Source organism: Megalops cyprinoides, chromosome 13 (assembly GCF_013368585.1).
Source record: "Megalops cyprinoides isolate fMegCyp1 chromosome 13, fMegCyp1.pri, whole genome shotgun sequence".
Classification (NCBI taxonomy): Eukaryota; Metazoa; Chordata; class Actinopteri; order Elopiformes; family Megalopidae; genus Megalops; species Megalops cyprinoides.
In genome coordinates, this window is record NC_050595.1 from 3,963,201 (window position 1) to 3,989,475 (window position 26,275).

At 52.4% G+C, this 26,275-nt stretch overlaps 1 protein-coding gene across 2 annotated transcripts in view; it reads right to left on the reverse strand.

The window, feature by feature from the left end:
- The window catches only part of LOC118788124 (zinc finger homeobox protein 3-like), a 169,801-nt gene that overhangs the window by 82,988 nt on the left and 60,538 nt on the right, over window positions 1-26,275 (reverse strand). For both annotated transcript variants that reach the window (XM_036544002.1, XM_036544003.1), the window contains exons 2-3: window positions 21,014-24,185; window positions 16,088-16,584 (exon numbers count right to left, since the gene is read on the reverse strand). In XM_036544002.1, coding sequence (XP_036399895.1) covers window positions 16,088-16,584; window positions 21,014-24,170 — 3,654 coding nt within the window. In that variant the 5' untranslated portion in view covers window positions 24,171-24,185. The remainder of the gene's footprint in view (window positions 1-16,087; window positions 16,585-21,013; window positions 24,186-26,275) is intronic.

The following is a 26,275-nucleotide window of genomic DNA, read 5'->3' on the forward strand; positions in this document are numbered from 1 at the left end:
TCATCAGAGTAGCCGCTCTTCTAGATGCTCAGTTTGAGACTCTTAACAGAGGGCGCAGCAACCTCCAGCACAACAATGACCTGTATCTCTGATTTTTTTAAATGTAAATTACACAAACGGGTTATAAGATCACATTAAGCACTTTTTTTTATAGGACAACTTGTGATTTTAATTTATTAGAGTTTTGGAGGAGTGCCCTCGTTATGTAGTTTCACGCTGACCTCACTGACAAGTATTCAAATTAAAAAAAAAAATTTTTTACAAAGAATGCTGCTTTTTGCTAATAGCACTGGGACACCAAACGGCTCCCAGGATCAAGAGAGAGCCATGGAGTGAACAGGCAGCTGGGTTCAGTGACCTCACTTCCTGTGCCAGACACAGTCACTGCCCATCACAAACTCAGCATACAGCAGCCAAGTCAGTGGCCATGATTATTACTCGGCCTCACCACCCACACACTTCCACTTCCTTAGGAGAATCCAGGTGACTCCATTACATCAGTACTGCTGCTGTATACCTGCTCTACCTTGGGGGGGAAACGCTGTTAAGGCGGTGTACGAAGCTGACACGTTCTTCCCTGAGTAAAATAATATTCCTCCTCCGTCTCTGGTTTCAAAGCTGCTTCTCTTTCTCTGTGTGTACCCTGAGTGGCTGTGGGGAGAATGGGATAGGGAGAGGCACTGTGCAAAGTGTACTACAGTTTCTAAGCACCTTTTCTGCTGCCTCCCTCTCTCTCTCTCCCTCTCTCTCTCTCTCTCTCTCTCTGTACTAGACTCGACCCAAGAGCCGCAGGCGCCATGCTTGTAAAGTAACCACAGTCCTTTAAGCGCTTCTTGTATTTACAAACGGAGGTATGTCGGAATCAAAGTGCGGTTACCGCATAACTCGCATTAAACACTCAGCCGATAGGAAATTTATAGAGTGGATTGGGTGTGGGTGGAGCACCCAGGAACTCTGTGATGGTTTAATTACGCCTTCTGAAAATGCGCGACACGCCATAGGACTCGGGCGTAGGGCTGGCTCTGTGTGTGTGTGTGTGTGCGTGTGCGTGTGTGTGTGTGTGTCTGCGGGCCCCATCCCCACCCCCTGCCCCCCCCCCCCCCCCCCCGCCCACCCTCTATTCCTCGTGCAAGCACAGACAGGCTCTTCCCCAGGTGTGGAGTGCAAACCCCTTCCCAAACTCACACTTCCTGTTTCTCCACTCTCAAAGGCACACAGTCTGTCTAACTTTCCTCCTCCTCCTCCTCCTCCTCCTCCTCCCCCCACCTCTGGTTTTGTACCCACACAATTCCATTCCCACTAAAGTGCCGTCCGCTTCGGTTCTTGTTAAATCGCACGTCTGTCTCTCTCTCTCTCTCTCGCTCTCTCTCCCCCGCCCGCCCTCGCCCCTACTGTTGGTGTTCTGACCAATCTCACCTCAGTTTTTATTTCGCCCTCATCAGCAGGGGCCTAAAAATAAATGATAAATGGAACACGATATTTTAAAGTCTTATCTCTTATCTGTTCTTGCATGGGAATAATGGGGCTAGTTAATCCCTCAGATCTCCCCTCAGATTGATTAATCAGCACACGCGGACAATCAAATAAATGATTAATATTTCTCCTCCCCTCCTGGTGGACAGTTACTCCCCCGAAAAAAAAGGGCCAGTAATAATTCATTAACCCTTACAAGACCGAAAACCCCCGTCTGGTGCACTTTTCATCCCTCCAGATGCCTGCAGACACCCTTTGAAGTTTTCGGCGCACTTTCGTCTGTGCTGTAAGGGCTCAGACACACAGGGGACATAGCTTTATATTCACCGGTCTGTAGCACCATACCGGGAGACCTACGGTGCACACAGCTAAAGCACGCGAGCACCTGCAGTCTGAACAGAGAAACGCCCGCTCAAATACGGAAACGAGCGATGGCCTTCACTCCTGTGTCTGTCAGGGTCTCTCTGTAGGCCTGCAGCGCTTCTGCGGAGGCAGGGGTTTCCATACAACGACACAGCGGCTTTTACACGCGGCCACACCGACCCCAAATAAAGATTATTTCCTGTGTCTTTATTACATAAAGATTCCAGCCGTGGGGAATAAAGTGGCACACCAGTATTGTGGTACTTCTGTGTTAGCAAAAAAAAAAAAAAAAAAAAAAGAAACATCGCCTATAAGACTGGGAACCCAAAAAGGGGCTCCACACGTCACTCAGAGCAAAGCGTTGTGTGACGGGCTGGGTAAAATAAGGGGTGTAGGAATGGGTGCAGTTCTCTCCCCCGTCCCCCATGCCCCCCCACCCCCCAGCTGGACAAAGCCCTGCTGGCCGGCTGCTGGATCGCCAGCCGGGCCTCCCTGCTCCGTCACCCTGCACGCCACCCTGTCCCGGTGATGGATACGTTGTTTATTCAGCTATTTTTGGGACAAAGGAGGGAATCTCCTCGGAGAATGCCTCTCTTTCACTCAAGCTGCCACCACTGTGACCCCCCCCCCACCCACCCACACACCCCCCCGGCCCCGAATGCCCCTGCAGAGGTCAGCAAACAGACCTCTTCTGGGCGCAGACTACATCTGCCCCTCAACACTCTCATTAATATGTGGGTGAACAACGACTGGGGAGGGGTGTATGCAGCGGGTCACTCTAAAGGGAAACTAAACTGCAGGAGGACTCCATTTTAACGTTGCCGCCGAGCTTACACTTCATTTGACAGGCAAATGAAGTAAACCATATCATCTCGGGAGCAGCGAGCCCCTGATTGGTTTCTCAGGGCCTGTTCGTGTAGCGTCAGCACGTCAGACGTTTCTCTGTTCCAGGAAGCGAAAAGCGAGTAGATTCTGACTCCCTGCACCCAGTCAGCATTTTTACGATCTCAATGAACTCTCAGTGCATGTTTAATTGACTGCCTAGGACCAAATAATACATCCACATTTTCACAAAGGAGATATTTTGTAAGATTTAAGATGAAATATAAACAAAAAAAAATGATCCCCTCAACATGGCTGCTCTCTGCCTTCAATCCCAGCAGGCATAGCAGGGTAGTTTGAGCTTCTTCTCTGTGAAATGCATTGTGGGATTTGCATGAGACTTGCAACTGCAACAGAGTTGGTCATGAAGCTGAAAGAATTAAAACTTTAAAAAGAATTAAAGCTGTTTTTGGTGCATAAAAAGATAAAAAAAAAAGGCTCTTCAGGATGGATGACTGCAGAGCCCAGACATCCAGCAGCCTGAATCCTGAGCTTTGTGTCTGGGCGTTTGCTCCGCTTTCAAAATCGACCCCCTCAGACACCGTGACCACCGCCAATGACCGATCAACAGGGAAGAGCCAGCCTCTAAATACCGAATGTGCTTGCCAAATATATCGCCCGTGATATATTGCCATGACTTTAATAGGTGCGAGGATGGAGTGGACTGCAGAGCTGTGAAAACACCGAGGTTTCAAATAACCAGTTAACGGTATCTTCATGCTCGCCTTCGACACGGGGCGTTTAATAAATTAGACATCGCAAATATCAATGCAAAATATTTACAACCCCCCTGAAAACGCCGCAAAGCTGGTCTTCGCCTCTCCCCTCGCGCTGGGTGCTGTGGGGATGAACGTGTGGGGGTACACCAGGCCGAGGCCCTCACCCTCAGCCATAGGGCCCGGGCTCCTGGTGTGAGGGCCATGGAGTAGGGGCGAAGTGCTCGCTCATCTCTGACACGGCTCAATAAATTAATACGACTGTTCAATATGCAACGCCTCTTTCCTCACCTATCCATTCCGCCCGCAGCCCATACAATGGGACGGGACCCGGCTTTGCTGCCTGATCCATACCCTTTAATTGCTCCCCTCAGCCCTGACCTCTGCACCCTGAGACTCTCTGGCATACGCTGTCTCTATTAAGCCTGGAAGAAGGTAAATATTCTTCTAATCATCCTTAGTCCTAATGACACCACTGAAAATGGGGTGGAGAGAAAAAAAAATCAATCCCCACTTTTTCTTTTTTGGTCTCTGGCTGATGCCATTAGTTCACCCTGGTTTTTATCTGGTATCTGACTCTGAATGTGAGGAGGGAATGAAGCTGTAGGGCTTCCACACGGATGCATGTGGAACAATTTATTTCTTAGATTTATTTCACAGACGAATTGAACCGCCACGTTCTAATACGAACTTTTTTTTTTTTTTTTTTTCTTTTTGGAGCAAATTGACTCCTGCAAACTGTAGAATCTGTAGAGCTGACCATAAGCTATTTCTTAACCGGAAAGAAGTACCACTGGAAGTTATTTGCACTTGTAGTGACACGATAAGCTAATCTTTTATGGTGAAAGCTAACAGGTAAAACGACACAACGAGAGGGCTGAGGCTTGAGGAGAAGGTGACTGGCTCTTCTTCTTGAAAGCCATAACTTATGTCAGTGACTGCCTAATTCTCCTGAAGTTATTGCTAAATTCTGCACCGCAAAATGGTCCCAGGATTTGGGCTGGTTTCGCGGGTCACTCGCTCCATGCCTGGCTGCAGTGTGGAGGAGGCAGTGGGAGAGTTCTGGTGGGGGTGAGGCTGTCGATCGATGCAGTGATTGGCAGTTAATAACTTCCTGTTCTGCTTTTGTAACCCAGGCCTGAAGGCTGTTGGAGCTGAACAGAAATGGCAGATGGCTTTTGATTTATGGACATAAAAGCCAGATTTTGAGGAGATGGCTTCATCATGTTTAAAGATCTAGGAGTTAGTTGAAATAGTAGAGATCTGGTGCAGGCAGGGCAGGGAGAGACAGAGAGAAAGAGAGAGGGACGGCTGTGTGAAAGAGAAAGAGATCCTCTCTACTTCGATACAACTAAAATTCTCTTAACTATAACAAAAACTTTAGTCTAAATGTGTTTTCAATCAAATTTTCCTTCTTAAATGCACTTTTAATAACACTGTTACTCGATATACTTGCAATGACACTGTTACTCAATGCACTTGTAATGACACATGTGACTATACGCCCTTGTAATGACACATGTATCTATATGCTATATGTTACTATCTGCACTTGTACTGAGACGGTTACTATCTGCACTTGCAATGACAGTGTTACTCAATGCACTTGTAATGACACCATGGCTATATGTGCTTGTAACGGGACTGTTACTATAAACACCTGTAATGAGATGGTTACTATACGCACTTGTAATGACAGTGTTACACACAGCTGGTAATCTTCAGCAGGGGTCATGCGGGAGGTCACAGAGTGTCCAGGCTATTTCTGAGAGCAATGCGATTTCTCCTTGCATGCTGCCTCCAACGATACAATGACAAATCAAAGAGGGTCGATGATCAAAGGCCATGCTGAAAATCAGACACCAGTCACATCCCCAAGGTTCATCTTAGATTCAGTTCACCTGCCCCCCCCCCCCCCCCCCCAGCCTCTCGTCTGCCATGATAGAAGGGACTGAAAATGAGCCAGGGAATGGAGAGAAATAGTTCCAAATGGAGGAAAATTGAATGATAAGCCCCATTTGGGCTTAAGAAAAAGTGTAAAGAGACGAGGGTGTTGAAAATGCGCTGCATTACAGGAAACCGGAGCATGAATCGTGGGTCATGTCAGTGATCTGATTTTTTTTTTTTTTTGGAAGGGGGGTTATTTCATGTACGGAGGGATTTGCCGTAATTCGGCTCGCAATCCTAACAGTGCCTTTATTCTACTTGATATCCCATGAACTGCAGTCCTTTCCACGTTTCATTATTCTGCCTGTTAAAATCTACCTCTCCGCAGAGTAACAAAACGAGGGGACTGGGCCGGGCCAAGCCGAGCACGCCTGACTCGCGCATGCAAAATAAAAAAGGCAATATTTATAATCCGCAAAAGGAAATAAACACCAAGGAGGAAACCAGGGGTTCCTATGCCCAGTGCTGTGGAGCAAAAGCAACTGTAGCCCGGGACCACAAAATGTGTAATAGGATCCTGACTGAGGATGGCGGATTAGGCCTCCCAAATATTACCCAGCAACATGGAGGCAATTATTTTGTACAGTACGATGCTCAATTCACAGCCTGCCCATAATTTATCCAAGGAAAGGATGAGAGAGAAAGAACAAGGGGGGGGGGGGACGGAAAGAGAGACCTGAGAGAAACACTGGAGACACATTTGAACTGGGGGAAAAAGAATAAAAGCACAGCTCTGAGGATATGGAGGTCCAAACCTACAGGGACGGGCTGTGGAGGAATTAAAACAGAGTCGCTCCCTTGCAACATCAACAAATATTTAATAAAGCCTGGTTCCTGCAAGTCATTAATAAGAAGCGCAGAGTCTCCTTTCAGTGGTTAATTTAATATAATGATAATTTAAATAACCATTTGCATACTGGATGTGTAATCTACTTTCATGGCAAAAATATAATGGCTCCCAGAGAACTCATTTATACAGTAGTGCAGACCATCCTTATGGTTTAAATTACTCAAACAAGACAATTCCAACCGTACAAGTATAAATTAAGGAAATTCCTATGTAGTGACAGCTAAAGCCCTTTTCCTTTTTTTTTTTTTTTTTTTTTGAAAGATGTGTCTAATTTTAGGCCTGGTATTGATTGGCCGTGATGACACTTGTAGGGGGCTTTTGGATGTGGAGAGGAAGGATGAGCAGGAGGTTGAAGAGAAGCGCATCTTAGACTCAGATGAAGCGCTCCTACCTTCTGGTGAAGGTTTCCTGTCCCGGCGCACCGTGGCGTCATAAATCAAGGCGGCTGCTTGAAAGGAACTTTATAAAACACAAATGTGTGAAACCGCTTACACTGGGGGGGGGGGGGACTTATTTCTTTTTTTTTTTTTGCTCACAAGCTGAGACTTGTAAAACCTGACTCAGAAAGGTTGACCCCCTCAGGTTGCCACATAAGCAAAAGGGGGGGGTGGGGGGGGGGGGTCAGTGTCAGAGGAGGTAGATTAAAAAACACGTTTTCAAACTGCACCCTGTATTCCCCAACAACAGCAGAGCTTACGTCTGGCTGTGTTACCGAACACGCCATCCGCTTTCGGAAAGATAAATAAATCATTCAATTACAATTTCCACCCCCCCTAAAAAAAAAAAGCAGCTGTGGTGAAAGAGAGGAGGACGCTGCTAATTAGACACACTGTCCTCTTCCTTTTTTTAAAACCAGAAGTCTGGCAACAGGGAGCTGGACCAACAGTGGGGTGGGGGCAGGTGTGTGCTTAGACACTCCTGAGAGGTAGGCACTGTGCTGGGATTGGGCAACCGGTGGCTGAAGAATACACAGCATTGGAATGGAGTGAAGCTGTGTGTGTGCGTGTGTGTGTGTGTGTGTGTGTGAGAGAGAGTGTGTGTGTGTGAGAGTGTGTGTGCGTGCGTGTGTGTGTGCGCGTGTGTGTGTGAGAGAGAGTGTGTGTGTGTGAGAGTGTGTGTGCGTGCATGTGTGCGTGAGTGAGAGTGTGTGTGCGTGCATGTGTGCGTGTGAGTGAGAGTGTGTGTGAGTGACAGTGTGTATGAGTGAGAGTGTGTGTGTGTGTGTGTGTGTGTGTGTGTGCGTGTGTGAGTGTGTCTGTGCATGCGTGTGTGTGTGCATGTGCGTGTGTGTATGTGTGTGCATGCGTGTGTGTGTGCGTGTGTGTGTCTGTGCATGCGTGTGTGTCTGTGCATGCGTGTGTGTGTGCATGTGTGTCTGTGTGCGTGTGTGTGTGTTCGTGTGTGTGTGTCTGTGTGCGTGTGTGTATGTGTGTGTGTGTGTGTCTGTGTGCGTGTGTGTATGTGAGAGTGTGTGTGTGCATGTGTGAGTGTGTGTGTGTGCGTGTGTGCGTGCATGTGTGTGTGCGTGTGTGTGTATGTAGTGATGGGGAGAGGAAGGCCAGTGCAGTTGGTGATGGTGCCCTTGGATGGTGCTACTCCCTTGGCCCTGTCTTTCAGCATCTTAATGAGCTCAAAGTAGAACGCACTCGGGTGGAAGGGGAGAGGGAGAAAGAGAGAGCGAGGAAAAAAAAAGATAACATTTGGGAAAAATCTTCGCATTCTGACTGAATCCTTTTATTTCCGCTCTTCACTCTTCTGAACAGGTTTCTTTGATTACCTGTGAGCGTAATGACCCGCCCCCCTCCTCACCTCCTAAATCAATACCCAGACATTTCCACACAGGCCCTCGCACAAGGACTTTTTATTCCTTCATTTAAAAAAAAAAAAAAAAAAAAAAAATCCCTCTCGATTTTATCCTCTTTTATATAAGAATAAGGCCGTGATGAGAAAACAAGGTGCAAAATGATTTTTTCCAGCGGTCCCCCCCCCCACACTCCTCACCCCACCACCGACACCCCCCAATAAAAACCAGATGACACCCCGGGCCGCACTGCTTAATTACAAAAGGATGAAATCTTCAGCCTACATCTGGAAAAAACATTGCCCCCCCCCCCAACCCCCCGAAAAACCGGCAGATTTACGGCTCCCAAGCCTCGCCCCTGGACTGCAGCAGACGGCAATTAGGCGAAAAATAAGATGGTTCGATGGTCTTCCATCGCCGGGGGGGCGGGGTTGACTTTTTTACCCCGTGGCGTGGACCAGAGGCCTCCTCCTCAGAGTTGAGCCCTCCCCAGTCACAGAGCTTCACTTGCTGGGTGCAACCGCCTAGACTGACAGGCAGGTATTTCCTGGGTTCTCCCGTACTTATTGGAGAAAATATGAATAAATAACTGTCTTTGTGTGCATGGTTGTGTAATCGCACCTGAATTTGGACTTCCAAGTTCGGGTTTTATTTACCTTTGATCAAGGTAATCGGAGGTGAATTAGCCTCCTTTGAAAAGGGACCACATTACAGAAACCGTCATCTTAAAGCTCCAGCACAGCACACAGAACTAGGTCCTTTCCTATTGTTATAAACATCTACACCCCATTTGCCAGTTTGGTTTCATCCGTCCCAGGACAGCCCTCAGCAGTCAATAGGGAAATGGAGAGCTGGGTGGGGGAGGTTTTGGGGGAAGGGGTTCCCCCTCACCATGTTGGGGCGGGACACTGGCACGGTTCTGCAGCTCTCTGACTGCGATGAGGCCGTTAATCTGCCTGCTAAGCTCGGGCTGAATCGATGCCGGTGAGCCCGTAAGCCAGCCTGTCTCACTCGCCATGCCATCCGCTGAGGAAATGCCGAGCTTCAGAGGATCTGGGCCAGAGCTTTATCAAAGGGGCATTTACCTGCGCACCCGAGGCCAAAGGGCGATCGGGGGGGATGGGATGACCGTGTCTCCCATTTGGCCGCCTCTCCTTTTTCACAAGCGGGCCTGCGGCGTAAATCTCGTTACTGTCTTGGGGGAGGGGGGAGCGTGGCAGCAAGACAGATACGCGGGCAGCGCCATCTTTACACGATTGAGGCTGGCATCGTTCAGACAAAACACTGATTAGATGATATAAAAACACCCTCTGGTCTGCCTCCACGCGGGAAGTCGATTCTACGGGATGTAATTGCGCTCTCAATAATTCTTCTCTCATCCAGTTAAAAAGACACCCCTTTTTCTTTTTTTTTTTGCTGGGGACTAGACGAGAGGTGATGGCTTTGAAAAGCTGTGTTTGTTTGCGCTGTTCTAACAGCTTGCTTCAGTGTTGCGTTTTTATGATGTTTCATGACCTACAGACATACCGCTGAGCGAGTGAATTGTACAGTGGTGCACACAAATGTGTTTGCGTGCTTAAGTGCGTTTTAGTGAGGCGCCTAAAAATGAGAAGAGTGGAGAAATGAAGGGAAGAAGGAAAGAAGGGGGAAAACGAACAGAGAAGGACAAAGTGATAGACACTGTGGGCAGAGTGAGAGAAAGTGAGAGAAAATGAATGGAAGGTAGAGTGAGAGAGAGACACGGGACGAGACACACTAAAAGCGGCAGACCTAAACAGGAAATGAGGGAGAAGACAACTGGTGAGAGAGAAAGAGAGGGAGAAAGAATGAAGAGACAGAGAGAAAGAGAGAGAGAGACACAGAGACAGAGAGTGTGGAGCAGGGTGGGGGAGGAAGGTTTGGCTGAGGAGAATGTTTAGTTTTTCAGGCTGGTTGGATTAAAGATATTTAACCTTAAGCAGGGCCGCACACAGGACCACCCACCCGCCTGCAAGCCCTCTCCATTTGCTCTGTGGCGACGCGTATTTGCCTTGTTTATTAATTTTGAGCAGAGAAAAAAAAAGGACAGAAAGGGGGATGTGGAGAGTGGCTAAAAGAGAGAAGAGAGAGAACGGGAGGGTGGGGGTTGGACACACAGTCCCTGGTAGCCACGCCTTGGTTGTGGGAGAGAGGGATTGTGGGATAGCGAGAGGGGGGCCTTGACTCGGTCTTACCACCACTGCCCTCAGCCACCCACATGCTCCAAACACAAACTCAGCAGTTCAGCGCTCTAACCCCACCACCAATCTTGTGCTTTCTGCTGATCATGGAGCGGATAATAGGATCAGTGGCTTCCTCGCACACCGACAGGAGTGTGTGTCTGATCTTGACCGGCTGCCCCGAGGAGGGGGTTGGGGAGCAGCTCAGCCAAAAAAAAAAAAAATAAAACCAAACCAAACAAAACAAAACAAAACAAAACACAAAAAGCCCCAAAATCAAAACAAACAATCATTAACACCATAACCCAGGGGACTCCAACTCCCAGCGGACACACGCACGCACGTCACGACCCCAACTCCACCCCCCCACTCCCACCCCCCCACACACCCCCTACCCTCCCTCCCATTTTTCTTTTTTTGCACGTCACAATCTTAGTTCCGGGAGTTCTCTAAGCGCGCACACACACACACACACACTCACACACTCACACACACACACCCCCTCCCCCTCCCCTCCTCCCTGCTGCCCCAAATCCCTCTCTCCCTCAGTGAGCTGGTCTTACTGGCACGGTGTTAGAGAAGAAGCGGAGGAAAAGGCCGGGCTCAGAGCTCCTACCCTGTGGGTGCTGCTGCTGCTGCTGCTGCTGCATGAGCTGGTCCCGCCGGCAGCCGTGAGCACGCGGTCGAGGCAGCGGCAGTGGGACTAGGCCCCGGGGCGCACGCGTTGCTCTCCCGAGCAGGAGACGGGGGAGTTGTGAAATTCCAGCAGACAGCCAGAGACGGAGGGGCCCTGGACACTCCTCCCGAAGGCCGCCACACCCCTCCCCTCTCTCCCTGACTGACGGCGGCCCCGACCAACCGGCTTGCTCGCACACTCGCTTTCTCCCCTCCCCCTTCTCCCTCCTCCAGCCCTGCCTGCACTTCACAGATATTTGGGCCTGTTGAGTGAGTGCAGGCCGGAGGACACTCCCCCCCCCACCCCTCCACACCCCCCCACCCAGGGCTCCCTGCCAAAGGGGTGAGGTTCGCTGGGTGTCTGCACTTCACTCCTGTCTGAGACGGAGAGGTCGCCCTCGGGATCTGACAACACAGACCCGCTCCACCGGCATAGCAGGGGGGCCGGTAAAACAGACACCCAAAAACACACAAAAAAAAAAAACCTCCCCCACAAAAAAAAAAAAAAAACGGCACACACACACGTTTTTATCTGGCATAAACGGGATTAGCGCTGTGTGCTGGAAAGTGATTAAATATGCAGAGGAACTGCGTGATAACTGCTGGTCGGTGGGAGCGGTGGAGGTGCTGGTCGGACTGAGTGGCAGGGCAGTCCCGGTGAGTCTGAAGTGAGCACTTTATTAGCGCTACAGTACCGGTAAGTCAGGGCCCGGCTCTTCCTGGAATCGCAGCAACCTTTTTCCCCACTGAGCGCTATTAGCAAACAATCATGGGCTAGCCATGATAATTAGTCCAGTATCTCTGTCTAAATGAGTCTCTCTCAGACGGCAAACCCCCGCTCCCCCCTCCACCCCCATCACTTGCTCTCCCGATTGATGTCTGGCGGGCGAGTTGACAGAACTTGGGCGTGGCTGGCACTCTCTGTCCAATTGGGTGCTGGGGTGGTGTGTTTGGTTTTTGAATTTGAAAGGCACTGCCAGGATGTCATGAATGCCCGCTCGTGAATTTAACTTAAAATCACTCCTTTTTTTTTGGTTTCGTAATTTGATAGTAAAAACGGATTTTTTTTTTCCAGGAGCCGCGTGGCGATCCCGATCTATTTGTTATGATTACCATCATTAGTCCTTTGACGACGCTGAGGACGAACGCGGAATCAATCACGATTGCAGCGATCATTAATGGCTCTGCCTGAAACTACTTTGGACAGCTGCAGCACAATTAAATTGCACCTAAATGCATTTTTTGTGTAAGGGTCTAATCTACTAATACACATTATGGCTGTGCTCTTTGTCTCTCTCTGAGCGGAGAGACAACAACGCTCACTTTTCCCGCTCTGACGCGATCCGGGAAAGCGGTACACACCTCGGTGCAAGCGAAACCTTTTGGACCGGGCCCCGGTTCCCCGTCGGGAGGAGACAGCGAGGCCGATTCGCAGGAGCCTGGGAAGCCGGAGACGTGCGTGTGAGTTTCTACGGTTCTGTGTGCTCAATGGGGCGAGACGGGGAGGGGCGAGGGGGATTTCATGGGTAAAGATCCCCCCGTGTGATAGTGACGGCACTTTCTTCCCCCCCTCTCTCCTCGGGCCCGGGCCCTGCATCTGGAGTGGATTTTTGCACGAGCAGACACTGAGGAACATGATTACATTCAGTTAACTGCACTCTAAACTGATTATGCATGTGCCAAGCTAATGGACTACATTTGCAAGAGGAAAAATAACATCCAATCAATCTCAATTACTGCGGACCGCACCGAGCCCCCGAGACAAGGAAGGTAGCCAGCTAACCCCCAATACTCCTCCTTCTCTTCCTCCTCCTCCTCCTCCTCCTCTCCTTCTCCTCTCCTCTCAAACTGCCCACCCCAGGGTGCATCCCTGTCTTGGCCTCCCAGCCTGTCCTTCATGGATCCATGGGCCTCCTGAAAGCTGGGAGGAGTCTGGAAGGCCTGGAGGGCTTCACACCTCCATAAGCAGGCCCGCTTCCTGTGCTGCTCCCCTGAGGCCAAGCCACCGAGTGTGGAAGGTGAAACTGAAAATTTAGTCTTCACCTGTTTGGCATGATGTGCCACTTCCACCAAAGCCATAGGCGCAGTGCTGAAACACATGAACCTAACAGGACATGTGGCATGATGACTCAGAGTGCCCAGCCTGTGTGAACGTGACCGAACCATGATCCAACCTGAGCCGCGATCTCACGAGTCCCTTCTCTGAGAGGTCAGAGGTGAGCTACGTGACTCAGAGCCCAAGGGCGGGGCTTATTGTGGGGTCAAAGTTCACCCCATGAGAACAGGACCTGAGAGGGGGGGTGCTGTCCCTGAATTCCCCAACCGGCGGTTGCCACGGCAGCGCCAAGATGGAGGACACCAGTGGAGGAAGGTCCACTCCCCGCGAGGTGGTCCGCGCGGTCGGGCCGCGGCACTCCTCGCCTTTGGAGGCCTTTTTCGGAACATTCCGATACGCGGGGGGATATTTTTAGAAAGCCCTAATATGGACTGCATACCGCAGACTCTCAAATTATCCCATCCCGCTCAGCCCTCAGTTTAAACCTTCCTTTTTAATTCCAGTAATTACAGGCTCCGGTTTATACAGGGCCCTGCACACAAAAGGGCTTGCTTAATGCAAACCAGTCCGATTCGGCTGCAGTGTCCAACCATCTCCCACATCTCCCAGGCTGTTTATGCTGACTTGATGATTGAGTTTCTTCCCTAAAGGTTACAAAAAGGAACGATTTACATCAAATTTTCTGGGGTTTTTTGGGGGGGGGGGGCTGTTGGGAGGGGGGAGCTGGATAAATAAATGTGATTTTCCTTCCCGGAAAGAAAGAAATTTGCATACGGAACAGTAGGCCAAGTAGGCTGCTGTCAAGCCCCATCAATCAGGGCCATAAATCCGACACGACAAGACAACCCATAACATCGTCCAATGGGGAGCCAGAGCTGAGCTGGCGCTCGGCAACATGTGCTTATTATCCTCTCGGCACGCTTGTAGGTCGTAAAATCAAGTAATAATTTTGGACAAGTTGCGAACGTCTTTGTTTCGCCTGTGCGGGTCTGGAGCAATCGCTGTGTGCTCCCTCATGCAGACACCATTTTCAGGCCAGGGGCTCGCACTGGCTTTACTGCACCCGAAGAGAAGCATCAGCCTTGAAAATTGATCATGGCAACCTGTCGCCAGCGCAGGCCGGATAACAGCACCCGCTCCCTGCCGAGGAAGGGAGACCATCTGTGCACGAAAAGGAGACAGGTGTGCCCGTCTCACCCTGTGCATACACATCACTCCCCTCGTCCTCATCACAGCCAAATCATCGGCTTACAAACAGCCTGGAAAAAATGACGTGCGTTTCCGTCAAACGTCAGGTGCTGCTGCTGTCGGCACGCAGGCGTGGCACGCTGCCAACCGCTGCGGTGCGTGACGCCAGTGCCACCGTGACGTGTAACCCCTGCCACCACCTGCCGCCCAGGTGAGGACGGAGCCCGGCCCAGGTGACCGCGAGGCCTCTCTGTTTTCCTCAGGCGGGCTGATGTGACGCTTCCCCGGGATTGTGTAACTCCTATTGCATATTTTAATCGTGGTGGTATTCGTAAATACCCCCCTCTCTGCATGTGCAGGCTTGAGCTGGCTCCTCCCCCCTCTGAGGCTGCCGTGCCGGAAACCCCCCCCCCGGTCGGCCGCTTTTCAGCGAAACGCGCGGCGGAATTAACGGCTGCACCGGGACCCGTGTCTCACCCTTTCCGCTGTAATGGACTGCTAAAAACTGTATTCTTTCCATTGCTGTGTGTTCCTGCAAGCCCAGGCAGCTGCCACAAAGAGGAAACGTGAGATTTAAAAAAAAAAAAACAAAAAAACACACACACACACACACACACACACAAAAGCAGACTGCAGGATCATCGGATCGCTGGCCATTTGGGGCGCGAAGAGTGGAATAAAGCGGCTGAAATTGGCCAACTCCAACACAGCTTCCCAACAAACTGAAAAAGACAACGTATGCACTCCTGCCCCACCTCCTGTCCATGTACCACTCGGCCTAGAGTGCGCTGAAAAAAAAACGTCTGGGGCACCCACAATATAACCCTCGAATCTGGAGTACGTGGAAAGCTCACACGCCCTGTTTGCGCTTATTTCTCAGCTTCCCAATCGCGCGCGGCGTGAAACTGGAGCGCAGCCTTTGGTTAAATGGCGGTGGATCCTGAATGTGTGCAGGCAGCGAGAGGTGCGCACGGTCAGGTGCGGGTGAGGGAACTCCCTCCTCCCCCCCCCCCCCGGTTGGCTAACGGCAGTCGGAGCTGAATCCCTTGACGTGACGGGCCGGGACCGCGCGGCGGAAACACGGATAGGTGGGTAAGCGAAATCCGGCCGCTTAGATTTATGGCCATTTGTTCGGGGAGTGTTCATCCATTGGCCATTATGGAATGATTAGAGGAGAAGGTGAAGCTGAGAGTCCAGCGAAAATCAATACGGCTGTCGAGAGCAATTCTGCCTCTCTGCTCCGAGGACTGTTAGCAGGAAGCCCTGTCTTTTCGCGCTTCTACACTAAACCCCCCACCCCCCCCAACCCTCCCTCCCTCCACCTTTCCCCCTGCTCTGCCTTTTCGGCTGTCTGACTCTTCCTCTCCCCCACATCACAGCAGCTCAAGACTTCCTGTAATACCTGCGCAGTCTTTAAACCCCACCCACTGTACCTCTCAACAGATTCTAGCAGAACACACACACACGTTTGCAAATATTCAGATGCTGAGCCAAGGCTTTGTAAGAACCATATCATTGTATGTGGGTGCTGATACGTTAATTTTACAATTCATGAAACGGGGCTTTCTTTGTGAAGGTCAGGATTTGAAAAGCTTCAGTGTAGACTATGTATGGACATTGGTTTTAAAACAGCCGTTAATTGCCACTGCGATTCTGTCTGTTACATCTTACTGGTAAAGAGTGCAATGTTGGCTACTCTGTGTGAATATTCAGTATATCTCAGAATCCGGGAGCAGAATCCAGTTCTAAATGACATCACAATTACATGGCATGGATTCCGTGTGGAAACTGTTCTGCTCCTAAAGCTGCTAACGAACTCTCATTAGCACATCCTCTTGTGGGGACTCTCTCACCGCTGACAGCGCCTCTTTGGATAGGGCACAGGGCAGGGCTGTGACAGAGGGGGTGAGAGGTCAGAGGTCAAAGGCGAACACTCACCTTGTACAGCTTGAGGCTGGCCTCGTGGCGGGAGTTGACAGTGTGCAGCCGCAGCTTCTCCAGGCTGTTGGTGTAGTAGTCGCAGGCGTTGCACTTGAGGTGGACGGGGTTGCCGATGGCGACACACTTGAGCCGCCACTCGTTGCTCTTGCCGCCCTCCTTGATGTGCGCCACCAGCTGGTACTTCTGCACGTGCTTGTCGGTCTTGCAGTGCAGCTGGAAGTTGGCCTTGAGCTGTGTGGTGTAGCGGCACAGCTTGCACTGGTGCGAGTCGCCCACCACCGCCCGCCACTCCTCCTCCGGCAGGCTACGCTCCGCCCCCATGTGCAGCCCCAGCATGTCCAGGTTGTCGGTGGTGAAGCGGTTGCACACGGCGCACTGGAACAGCTTGAGGGAGGGGTCGCTGGTCTGGGACAGGCTCTCCCCCAGGGTCATCAGCTCCTCCGAGACCAGCTGGCCGCCGCCCAGACGCATGTCCACGGGAATCTCTCCGCCCACTGGAGACAGAGAGAGTGCGCACACATGCACACGCGTGCACACACACACACACACACACAAAAATACAGACACAGACACAGAGAGACAGAGAGAGAGATGGAAACAAACATAAAACACAGATTGGTTAGTGACGCTTTAGGCATGTTTGACTTCAAAAACGAATTTCTTAGCTGCCAATACATTCATTACAGTTTCTCTTCCTGACGTGAGTGTTTCTGGATGTGAGGAGTGAGAGTTTCCTGGATGGGGGTGGGGGGTTGTTCTGGACTGCTAAAACTCTGTTTGTGAGAGTCTCTCAAAGCGCTGGGAATGTCCGCAGGGAGCCGAAGGTGTACGGTTAGGCCTTCAGCGGAGGGCCACCGTCGCCTCCGCGCTCCGAGCGGACTCCGCTCCTCTCTGGTTTCAGCGCCCCTCAGAGGATGGTGTGCATGTGTGTATTTATGTTCCTAATTTTATCAAATCAAGATTATCCTTCCTTTGAGCTGGGAAAAAGAAAGCTTCGACTTCTCACAGGAACCGGGCCCTCGCTCTGCTGGAGGATGGATTTACACTCAGTCCCGCCTGGACTTCTGCTCTGTCACGGCCCCGCACTAAATCAACTCCAGAAGACAGCCCCCCCCACCCCCACACCACCCCCCAACCAAAAAACAAAAATCAGGTTATTTTATTATAGCGAGAGAACCAGAGTTCCCAAGCCCGCCTCGCTGCAAATCCAATCCAGCCTCTTGTTTAAGAACTATGAGGCCCATCCCTGCCTGAAGTACTGTGCCTCTCACTGTCCATATCAGGGCTAAATCGATAGACGCCCACTGGATTAATCCCGCACCACCACTGCACATGGCCAGATTCTGAACATAATAAAAATAATAATAACAAATAACTCATAACAGAGTATGAGCAGATTTCACAACAGAACAGGAGCATGAAACGTGTGAAGGGGAGGGAGGAAAAAAAAACAGTAAAGAACAGCTTGGGAGTTTTTTTGCCTCCGTTCCCCGATCTTTAATCTATCACTGCCCGAACTGCGAGCGCTGGCTGACCTCGCCTGGCTTTACACTAAATTAATTCCAGCGGCCCGCTCTTATTTATTGCCGTGGTATGCAAGCCGCAGTCAGACTTTTCTCCATTACCTGAGTTTTTATGGCCAGGCGAGGGAGACCTTTGTGAAACACTCTGAAATCACCCGCAGCTCGAAGCACTCTCTCTCTCTCTCCCTCCCTCCCTCCCTCCCTCTCCTTCTCTCTCTCTCTCTCTCTCTCCCTCTCCCTCTCTCTCTCACACACACCAGGGACTCATCAGTGATCCGCCTCACACAGGAGTTTAAACTTCTCTTGGCTGAGGGCCTTAATGGACGTCTGTGAATCTGCTCGGTGTCTCTATCTGCAGGCTTCGGCGCATAGAGGCGCGGTGATATAACCCTGAAAGATTATGACCGAGTTCATGTCAGTCCCTTTTTCTGACGCCAAGGCGAAAGAAAAAGGAGGAAGTATGGAAACGTGTTTATATAAATCTGTGTGTGTGTGCGTGTTTGTTGGGTGGGGGGGGTTGTACTCCTTCACGCAAAGAAACGCGCGGGCTGTGTGAAATCTTGGGGGTTTAGGTACACCGTGGTTCGGTCTGAGGCTCAGCGGAGTTCACTGGCTTTGCGGGATTTTTGGAGCGCTCTCCCTCGTGTTCGGCACTGAGGGAGCACACCGGACAACAAAGCTGGCGGGAAGGTACAATAGCGGGCGCGTAAACGGACTGAGCCGCGCCGCGCCGCTCTGCCACCATGCCGAGGCCGGGGATTAGGATTACGATCCGAGCCGACGGGATCCTGCGAGGTCAGGATTTGTCACTTTTCTGACAATGAGTTTCAAAAACGAGAATGCCGGAGCGGTCCAAGTGAGGAAGTACGGGGGGGGGAGCACCTCGGGCTGGCTCACAGGAAAGATACGTGGGGGGAGAGGGAGGGAGGGGGGGTAGGGCGATACACAATTATGTCATTCGGAAGACGGAAGCGCTTTTGGAAAGTCAGCAACTCTTTCGTGATCTTTCATGACTTGTGGTGAAGTGTGTGCGAGCGACCGCACGTGTCTGTGTGTGTGTGCATCTATGACAACTGCAATCCGCGCTGAAGCCAGACTGCAGCCTTGTTGCAACCACTCGATAACATGCTTATTTAACGTTCCTTCGCAGGAAAATGAACCAGATGGCAGGAGGAGGGAGGGGAGGGGGAAAAAAGGCGAATTAGTCACAGCAATCCATTCCCATTCACGCCTTTGAACCGGCGACAGCCGAACACAAGTCTGCGCAAACTACGGGGTTGTAGCTGGCACGCAAAAGACCCGCGATCGGCCTTTTCTTCCTCCCTTTTTAGACCAAGACAAAATTTATAGCTGCAATTACCAAGTTAAAAAAAATAAATCAGTCCCGGGCCACGGCGGCGGTTTGGGAATAATGACATTAAAAGCGGCCATGTTTAGCGGGAGCCTCCAGGACATGGTCACAGAGCACTCCATCAGCCCCGGCCTCCACAGTCACACTGCCTTTTGTGGGGCAACAAGGAGACAGCCACTATGACCCACATACAGTGCCATGATCTGTGAAATAAAAGGACTGGGCTGACATGCAGGGAGGAGGGCGTGTGTGTGTGTGTGTTTGTGAGAGAGAGAGAGACAGAGAGAGAATCCATCTTTACCCCACTGTCAGCAGTCGCACAAACTTACAAGCTCCTCTCACAGACACAAGCAACCACAAACCTCCCCTCGTCCCTTCAAAAACACCTCCTGCCTGCTTATGTGAGGCTTGTGTGAAGCTGTCTCTTCATAACAGGCAAGAACTGAAGGTTTTTGCCCTTCTTGTCCTTGCAGTGCAGCGCACTGATGTCACCACACTTGAACGAACCCCTCCCACATGTACCTTAGCCCTGACCTGAAAGCACGGGAGGCGCAGGAACAAGGCTGCACTACGAGGGCCCGGTTACACAGGCGAGAAGGGAGAGCTCTCCAGCTCTGTGAGGCACTTTGGAGAGAACTGGGGACGGGAGAACATAGCTCCTCATGGTGTACTGTCTGAACTGTCTCCACGGGGGGTGGGGAGGGGGTCACGCTCCACACACACACACACCACACGCACGCACACACACACGCACACACACACCACACACACACCACACACACACGCACACACACACGCACACACACACACACACGCACACACACACGCACACACACACGCACACACACACCACACACACACCACACACACACCACACGCACGCACACACACACGCACACACACACACACACACACACACACATGCACGCACAACCACACACACACACACACACACACGCACACACACACACACACACACACACGCACACACACATGCACGCACAACCACACACACACACACACACACACACGCACACACACACGCACACACACACACACACGCACACACACACACACACACCCCATTTTCCCTCTCCGCCGCTGGCAAGAGGAGAAACCGTGCGGAGTTCAGCAGGGCAGGCGTGCCCTGGGGCAGCCAGCGGGGAGAGAAGAATGGGGAGAGCCCGGATGATTTTTCACTTCCACTGCGTTCGGTTCATTGTCGTATTGTTCTGCAGCATATTCCATACATCCATATCTGCTTCCCTGCTCGCTTAAAGAGGCCCGATCCGCCGTGGAAATGAGGCATGCTTTTTTATTCTTTTGAAAAGAGAGAGAGCGCAGGCAGAGAGAGGGGGGGAAAAGGGAGAAAGAGAGGGAGAGAGAGAAGGGGAGTGAGAGAGAGAGATGGAGAGAGACAGAGAAAGAGAGGAAAAGGGGGGGAGTGAGAGAAAGAAAAGGGGAGGATAATGAAGAGAGAGAGAGAAAAGAGAGCAATCGCTCATGTGTCCCTGACTCATTAACCTTTCCCCTCCAGATGCCCTTGGAGTCCTGCTAGTTCAGTATGTACACAGGTGAAAGGCATTATGGGTAGAACCCCATGGTGCCAGGGGAGGGGGTGGCTGTTATTTGGCATTCGTAAGACGTTTATTGAGAGGGCCCGCTCGAAATTCATCATGAAAACAAGTCTGAGGAAACTAACAACAACATACCAAAATACCGCAACTGGCATGCTAGCGTTCGTGTCGAACTACTGTGTGCGGTGACTAAACGCACACAGGGGAAATATATATCTGTCTTTTTTCAGCCGTTATTTTAGCCAACACATTGATTTGCTTAAATCAAACACAGCTGGGATTTAGAAATAAACAGCTGGCAGCAGGGTGAGCGATCCCACCCTTGTGACCTTGCAGTGAACTGAGGATCGTTTTTTTTTGTTCTTTCTCCCTCTGGCTGCAACCTGGGAGCAGCTAGCTCCGTGCAGGGGCTGAAAACAGGGGGCGGGGGGGGGGCTCTCTAAGCTGCCATGACAACCGGCGGGAGTCTCACCGAGAGCGGGGCCCAGGGCGGCCATGCCGGGGTCCAGGTGGAATCCGCCGAGCAGGAACTGGGCGTCGGCCCCGGCGGGGTCCATCTTGAGGCCCGGGGGCAGGTTCATGTTCTGGGTCAGGTAGTACTGGTAGAGCTCGGCCTCAGAGGGCGAGGGCAGGCCGCCCAGGCCCAGGCGGCTGTGCTGCATCTGGCTGACGTTCTGCTGGAGCAGCATCATGTTGTGCATGTGCTTCTCGCTGGTCATGTGGATGCGCAGGTTGCGGGCCACGTTGGTTTCGTAGTCGCACACCTCGCAGCGCCACATGGGCTTGCTTTTTGGCTTGGTCGGGGAGGGGGTCCCGCAGGCCCCGCCCATGTGGGCGGCGGACTGGGCGGGGTGGTGGTGGTGGGAGGCGGCCTGCGTTGCCGGGGGGACGGCCACCACGGCCCCGCCTCCGGGGGTGTGGCCGAAGACCTGCTCGCCGGCGGCGGCCAGGGAGCCACCGTTCTGCAGGGTCTGCATGTTGTTGAGGTGCTTGTCAGACTGCATGTGGATGCTGAGGTTGCCCTTGGTGGTGGTGGAGTAGTTGCAGACCTCACAGCGGAAGGGCTTGTAGCCGCAGGTGTAGCTCTCCCCGCGCGCCAGCCGGGGGTGGGACTGGCCGCTGCTGCAGTAGACGCAGGACCCGCCGGAGTCCGGGTGCTTCTCCTTCATGTGGGCCTCCAGGGTCTGCTGGTACTTGTAGTGCCAGTTGCACTTGGGACACTTGAGCGTCTTGCACGAGTTGCGCGAGTGCATCATGGTCATGTGGCCCCCCAGGGAGCGGGTGGAGCCCAGCACGGTGTCGCATTTGGGGCACTCCACCCCGCTGCCCACTCCGGCCCCGCCCCCGTGGGCCTGCGTGCACTCCTCTGCCCCGCCCAGCTCGCAGGGCGTCCCCGGGTGGGGGTGGGAGTGGCCGTGGGCGTGCGGGGAGGGGTGCAGGTGGTGGTGGTGGTGGTGGTGGTGGTGGTGGAGGTGGTGATGGTGCAGGAGAGCCCCACTGTCCTCCTCTCCCTCAGCCGGGCTTTCATTTGGTTCAGGAGCTGTGGCACTATCTCGATTGGCACTTTCGTCTGCGGCGACCCCGCAGGCCAGAGGCGAGGAGGAGGAGGAGGCAGCGGCGGGTGGGCACAACCCCTCGTCGTCCTCACACCCCCTGCTGCCGGCCGCTGCCGTCACCAAGGGGAGAGCAGGCCCCTGGCAGTTAAAGCTCAGCGGGAGCTTTGGGGCGCCCCCGCCGCCGTCCACGCCGGCGCCCCCTTCCGACGCCCTGGTGGAGGAAGAGGAGGCGGAGGTGGAGGCGGGGGCTTCGCTGTTGTGCGTGGGGCTGGCCGAGGGGCATGTGGAAGGCTGGAGAGCGCTACTAGGCATTAATAAAGGAGATTTGGAAATGCTTTGGTTTGAGACAGCCGGTTCCCCCCCATCTCCGCCAACGCAGGCCGCCGCAGCGCCTTCGTCCTCTTCGTCTTCCTCCTCCTCTTCTTCCTCCTCTTCTAACAACAGTTCCTCCTCTTCCTCCGAGCCCGCCTCCCCTCTGGTCGGCAAGAACCCCTTGCCTTCCCCCACCTCCCGCTCCTCGTCCTTTTTCCCAGCAGGCCCCTCTGCTCTCCCTCCCTGCTCGGGCGGGGCGCTGGAGTCTTTGGCAGGGCCTGGGGTTGAGGTAAGCGAGGGCGGCTTGGGGCTGCCCAGTCCCCCCAGGGTCAGGAGGGAGCTCAGCGGGCCTTTCTGGTGGCCCAGATCGGAGTCTTTGTTTAGGAGGGTCTCGCTCCCCCCGCCGCCGGCGCCCCCGGCCTCTAAGTGAACGCCGCTGAACGTGCCGTAGAAGTTCTGCCCCGAGCCAAGGGGCAGAAGCGAGGGCGGGGCAGGGGAGCTCTTGTTTTTTGGTTCCAGGAAGCTGATGAGGGGCTCCTTGTCCTTCCCGATGCCCTGGATGATGGCGGACGCGTGCTTGTGGCCCAGCAGCCGGCGCTCATCCTCGCACAGGGTCATGCGGTGGTCGTGCACGGCGTGCGTGGCGAAGGAGCGCGCGTAGCCGAAGGAAAGCTTGCAGAGGAAACACATGAGAATGGGCTTGCCCTTGCCGTAGAGGGCCAGCCCGTCGAATTTGGAGAAATCCACGTTGTTGGGAACATCTTTGGATACGCAGGACTTCTTGGCAGACCCGTCGCTGTTCAGGTAATCCTTGTTGCTTTTGTGCCGTACATCGAAGACTCGGAAACTGTGCAGGACAGGACTCAGGCCTGCCATGGTTGAGGTATTGGGGAAACCTTGGTCTGAAGGGCCAAACCACTTCCCGAAGGAGGAGGCTATGTGGAACGTGTTTATGATCTGAGGGTACACCGAGGCGGAGTTCCCCGCGGGCTCGCCCGGCTTCCCCGCGCCGGGGAGGGAGTTCTGGGGGAGCAACCCGGGTGCTGTTCCCCCCCCACTTTGGATCAACTGGCTGAGGCTCTCCACAATGTAGGCCGAGCCGTCGGGCTGGTAGACGATCTCCCCGGCCAGGTTCTCCACATCACTGCTCTCCTCCTCCTCTTCCTCCTCTCCTTCCTCGCTCCCGCTCTCCGCGGCTCCCCCTCTCCGTCGCACCTGCTGCCGTTGCCGCAGGAGGGTGGGCATGGACCCCCCGCCCGGGGCCAGGGGCACCCCGGTGAAGGGCTGCAGGCTCGGGAAACAGCTGTCGATCTCCATCCCGTCCAAGTCGTCCAAGTCTTCCTCCTCCTCTTCCTCTCCGCAGCTGCCCCCTTCCTCCTCCGCCCTCGCCGCCGCTCCCTCCTCTTCCTCCTCCAGCCCCGGCCTCCTCGTCTTCTGCTGCCTCGTTGCCGAGGCGTCGCCGGGGGCCTGGGGTGGGGTGCGCGTCTGCTGCTCCCTCACGGCCTCGCGGGGCGGGGCGAGGGGCTGGAGCTGGGAGGGGTAGGGCGCGGACAGTGAGAGGGGCTCCAGGGGAGAGGGCTGGACGCTGGGGGGCACCTGCGTGTTAGGGTGATCGTTCCAGGGCTGCGGAGGAGGAGGAGGAGGAGGGTGATGATGCTGCTGCTGCTGCTGCTGGGAGGAGCTGGTGAGGGAGAGCCCATCGTCTGTCCCAGAAACCGCGGGAGACTCACAGCTTTCCATGCTGAGGCCTGCTCGAGGCATTCATCGCATCCAGGCCTGGAGGAGAGAGGAGAGAGGAGAGAGAGGGAGAGAGAAAGAGGAGGTGAGACTCTCCGCAGAGACTGTCATCTCAATTAACATATCTAACATATCACCGCTGTGATTCAAGAACTAAGTAGGAGGCTGTGTGTTGACACATGAACATTATGTGCCTACACAGGCACCCCCCCCCCGTACATTTCGATCCCATTCTGATTTCAGCTGCTCCCAATGAGCTCTGTACATTTAAATGAGAGATTAGAGAGCACTTGTCTATCTATAGCAACCGCGGTACATGCCTAATGTATAGAACATTGAGTGCAGGGTCTAATTTCTAACATGAAAGCGCAGGCTCGTTATGATAAATTAGGGACTCGAACACAAAACCTCATACGGGCGATAACGAGCGATCTAATATTCACATTCCTGTCATATCGGTCTTTGCTTTTTGACTTCCACACATCCCATTTACACCTCTTTAGTAAATATTTGGATTAGGAAAAAAAGCCAAGACATGGATAAAACAGTTCCAATTGTGAAATGTAGTAACAATAACAGCACTACATTTACAACACTTTAAAAAGCAGCGAACAAAAAGATAAGCCCTTTACACCACTTTAGACTTCTCTTTTAAAGAGGTTAAGACAATTCAATACCCAAGAAACATGCAGATTTACAGATGAACATATTAAAAATGTTTCATAAAATGTTTTCTAATCCTCACTCTAATGTCTTTTGAGTTGTTCGCAAACATTGCAAACATTGCCCCCACATACACACATACACACACACACACACACACACACACACACACACACACACATAGTTAAAGCGAGGGGAGGAAAGGCAATAAATCCATGATCTGAAAATACACCAGCCGGGCTGAGACTCAAACGCCGCCCTGCGCAGATCCGGCATCCAATAACCTGGGCGGTTATCTGCGTTTCAGACGCCGGGGCGACTCTCCGCCTCCGAAGTAATGCACGGTAGCTGCACTCTGGGGGTCACACCGCCCCGAGCGATGGAGCGGGGGCCGGCGGGGGCCGAGATCGCGAGAGAGCCGGAGACGGAGCGATAGCGAGTGATAGCGCCCGGCTAATAATTTCATTAAAGGGATGCAGCCAGCATTGATTAAGGGGGGAGGCCGGACTGAAGCCAATAACTCTGCGCTGGCCTTTCACCTTGAGCTGCTGAATATTACATGAGCAAAGTTTCCCGGCACCACGCCGCATTGTGTCCCAGCTGATTAGCGCTCTCACCCCCCCCTCCCTCGCCCCCCCCGCCTCGGTGCTGATTTATCTGCTTATTTACTCAGGGATGCAAATTTCAGGCGTGATCCGGAGCCATGTTCACCCACACTGTTTGCGGAGAGGAGTGGTCAGGGTAAGCCACCGCTGTTTCAGCCTCTGATGAAAATTTACCCCTCCCCACACGCACCCAAAGCCTTCCATCTATCTGCCATTTTTTATATTTACTTTATCTTTATTTGCTAATTACAACAGTCAGTTAGGTTTTGTATTAATTTTTGTAATCGTGTGCATAGGGAGCACAGATAGGGCTTTAATATTTTGATGGGGTGCATGATTTGGATAATATATTACGTGCAGCAGATTAGAACAAAACACAAAAGCTTTCAGGGAGGAGACGGGGAAGCCAGTTTCCCGGATTTTAATGTAAGTTCAGTGAAGGTGTCGGCCATTTTGTGCCTTTACAACGCACGTCATCCCTGACTGCACATACAGATAAACTCTGCTGATACCCCCATTACATTACTGTATTATTCCTACAGTTAATTTACCCTATGAACTGATAACATGTTTTGGTTTTTTTTTTATCTGAAAGCTGACATGTGAAACAAGACTAAACTGAGTTTGATCTGCCTGTGAATAACCTGTGAAAGACATAACCTACACACAAAAAAAAACTAAAGCACCTGTTTTGTAGGTGCATTAAGGAAATTTTCCCATTTGTAAATTCACAGCAGTGCTTTAACGGTTTCACAGAGGCAACCACCTCAAACTGAATATCCTCAGAGGACAGAGGACAGGAGGCCTACTTTACAATCATGTTATTCTCCATGAGAGACAGTGTGACCAAACTGTGCTGTT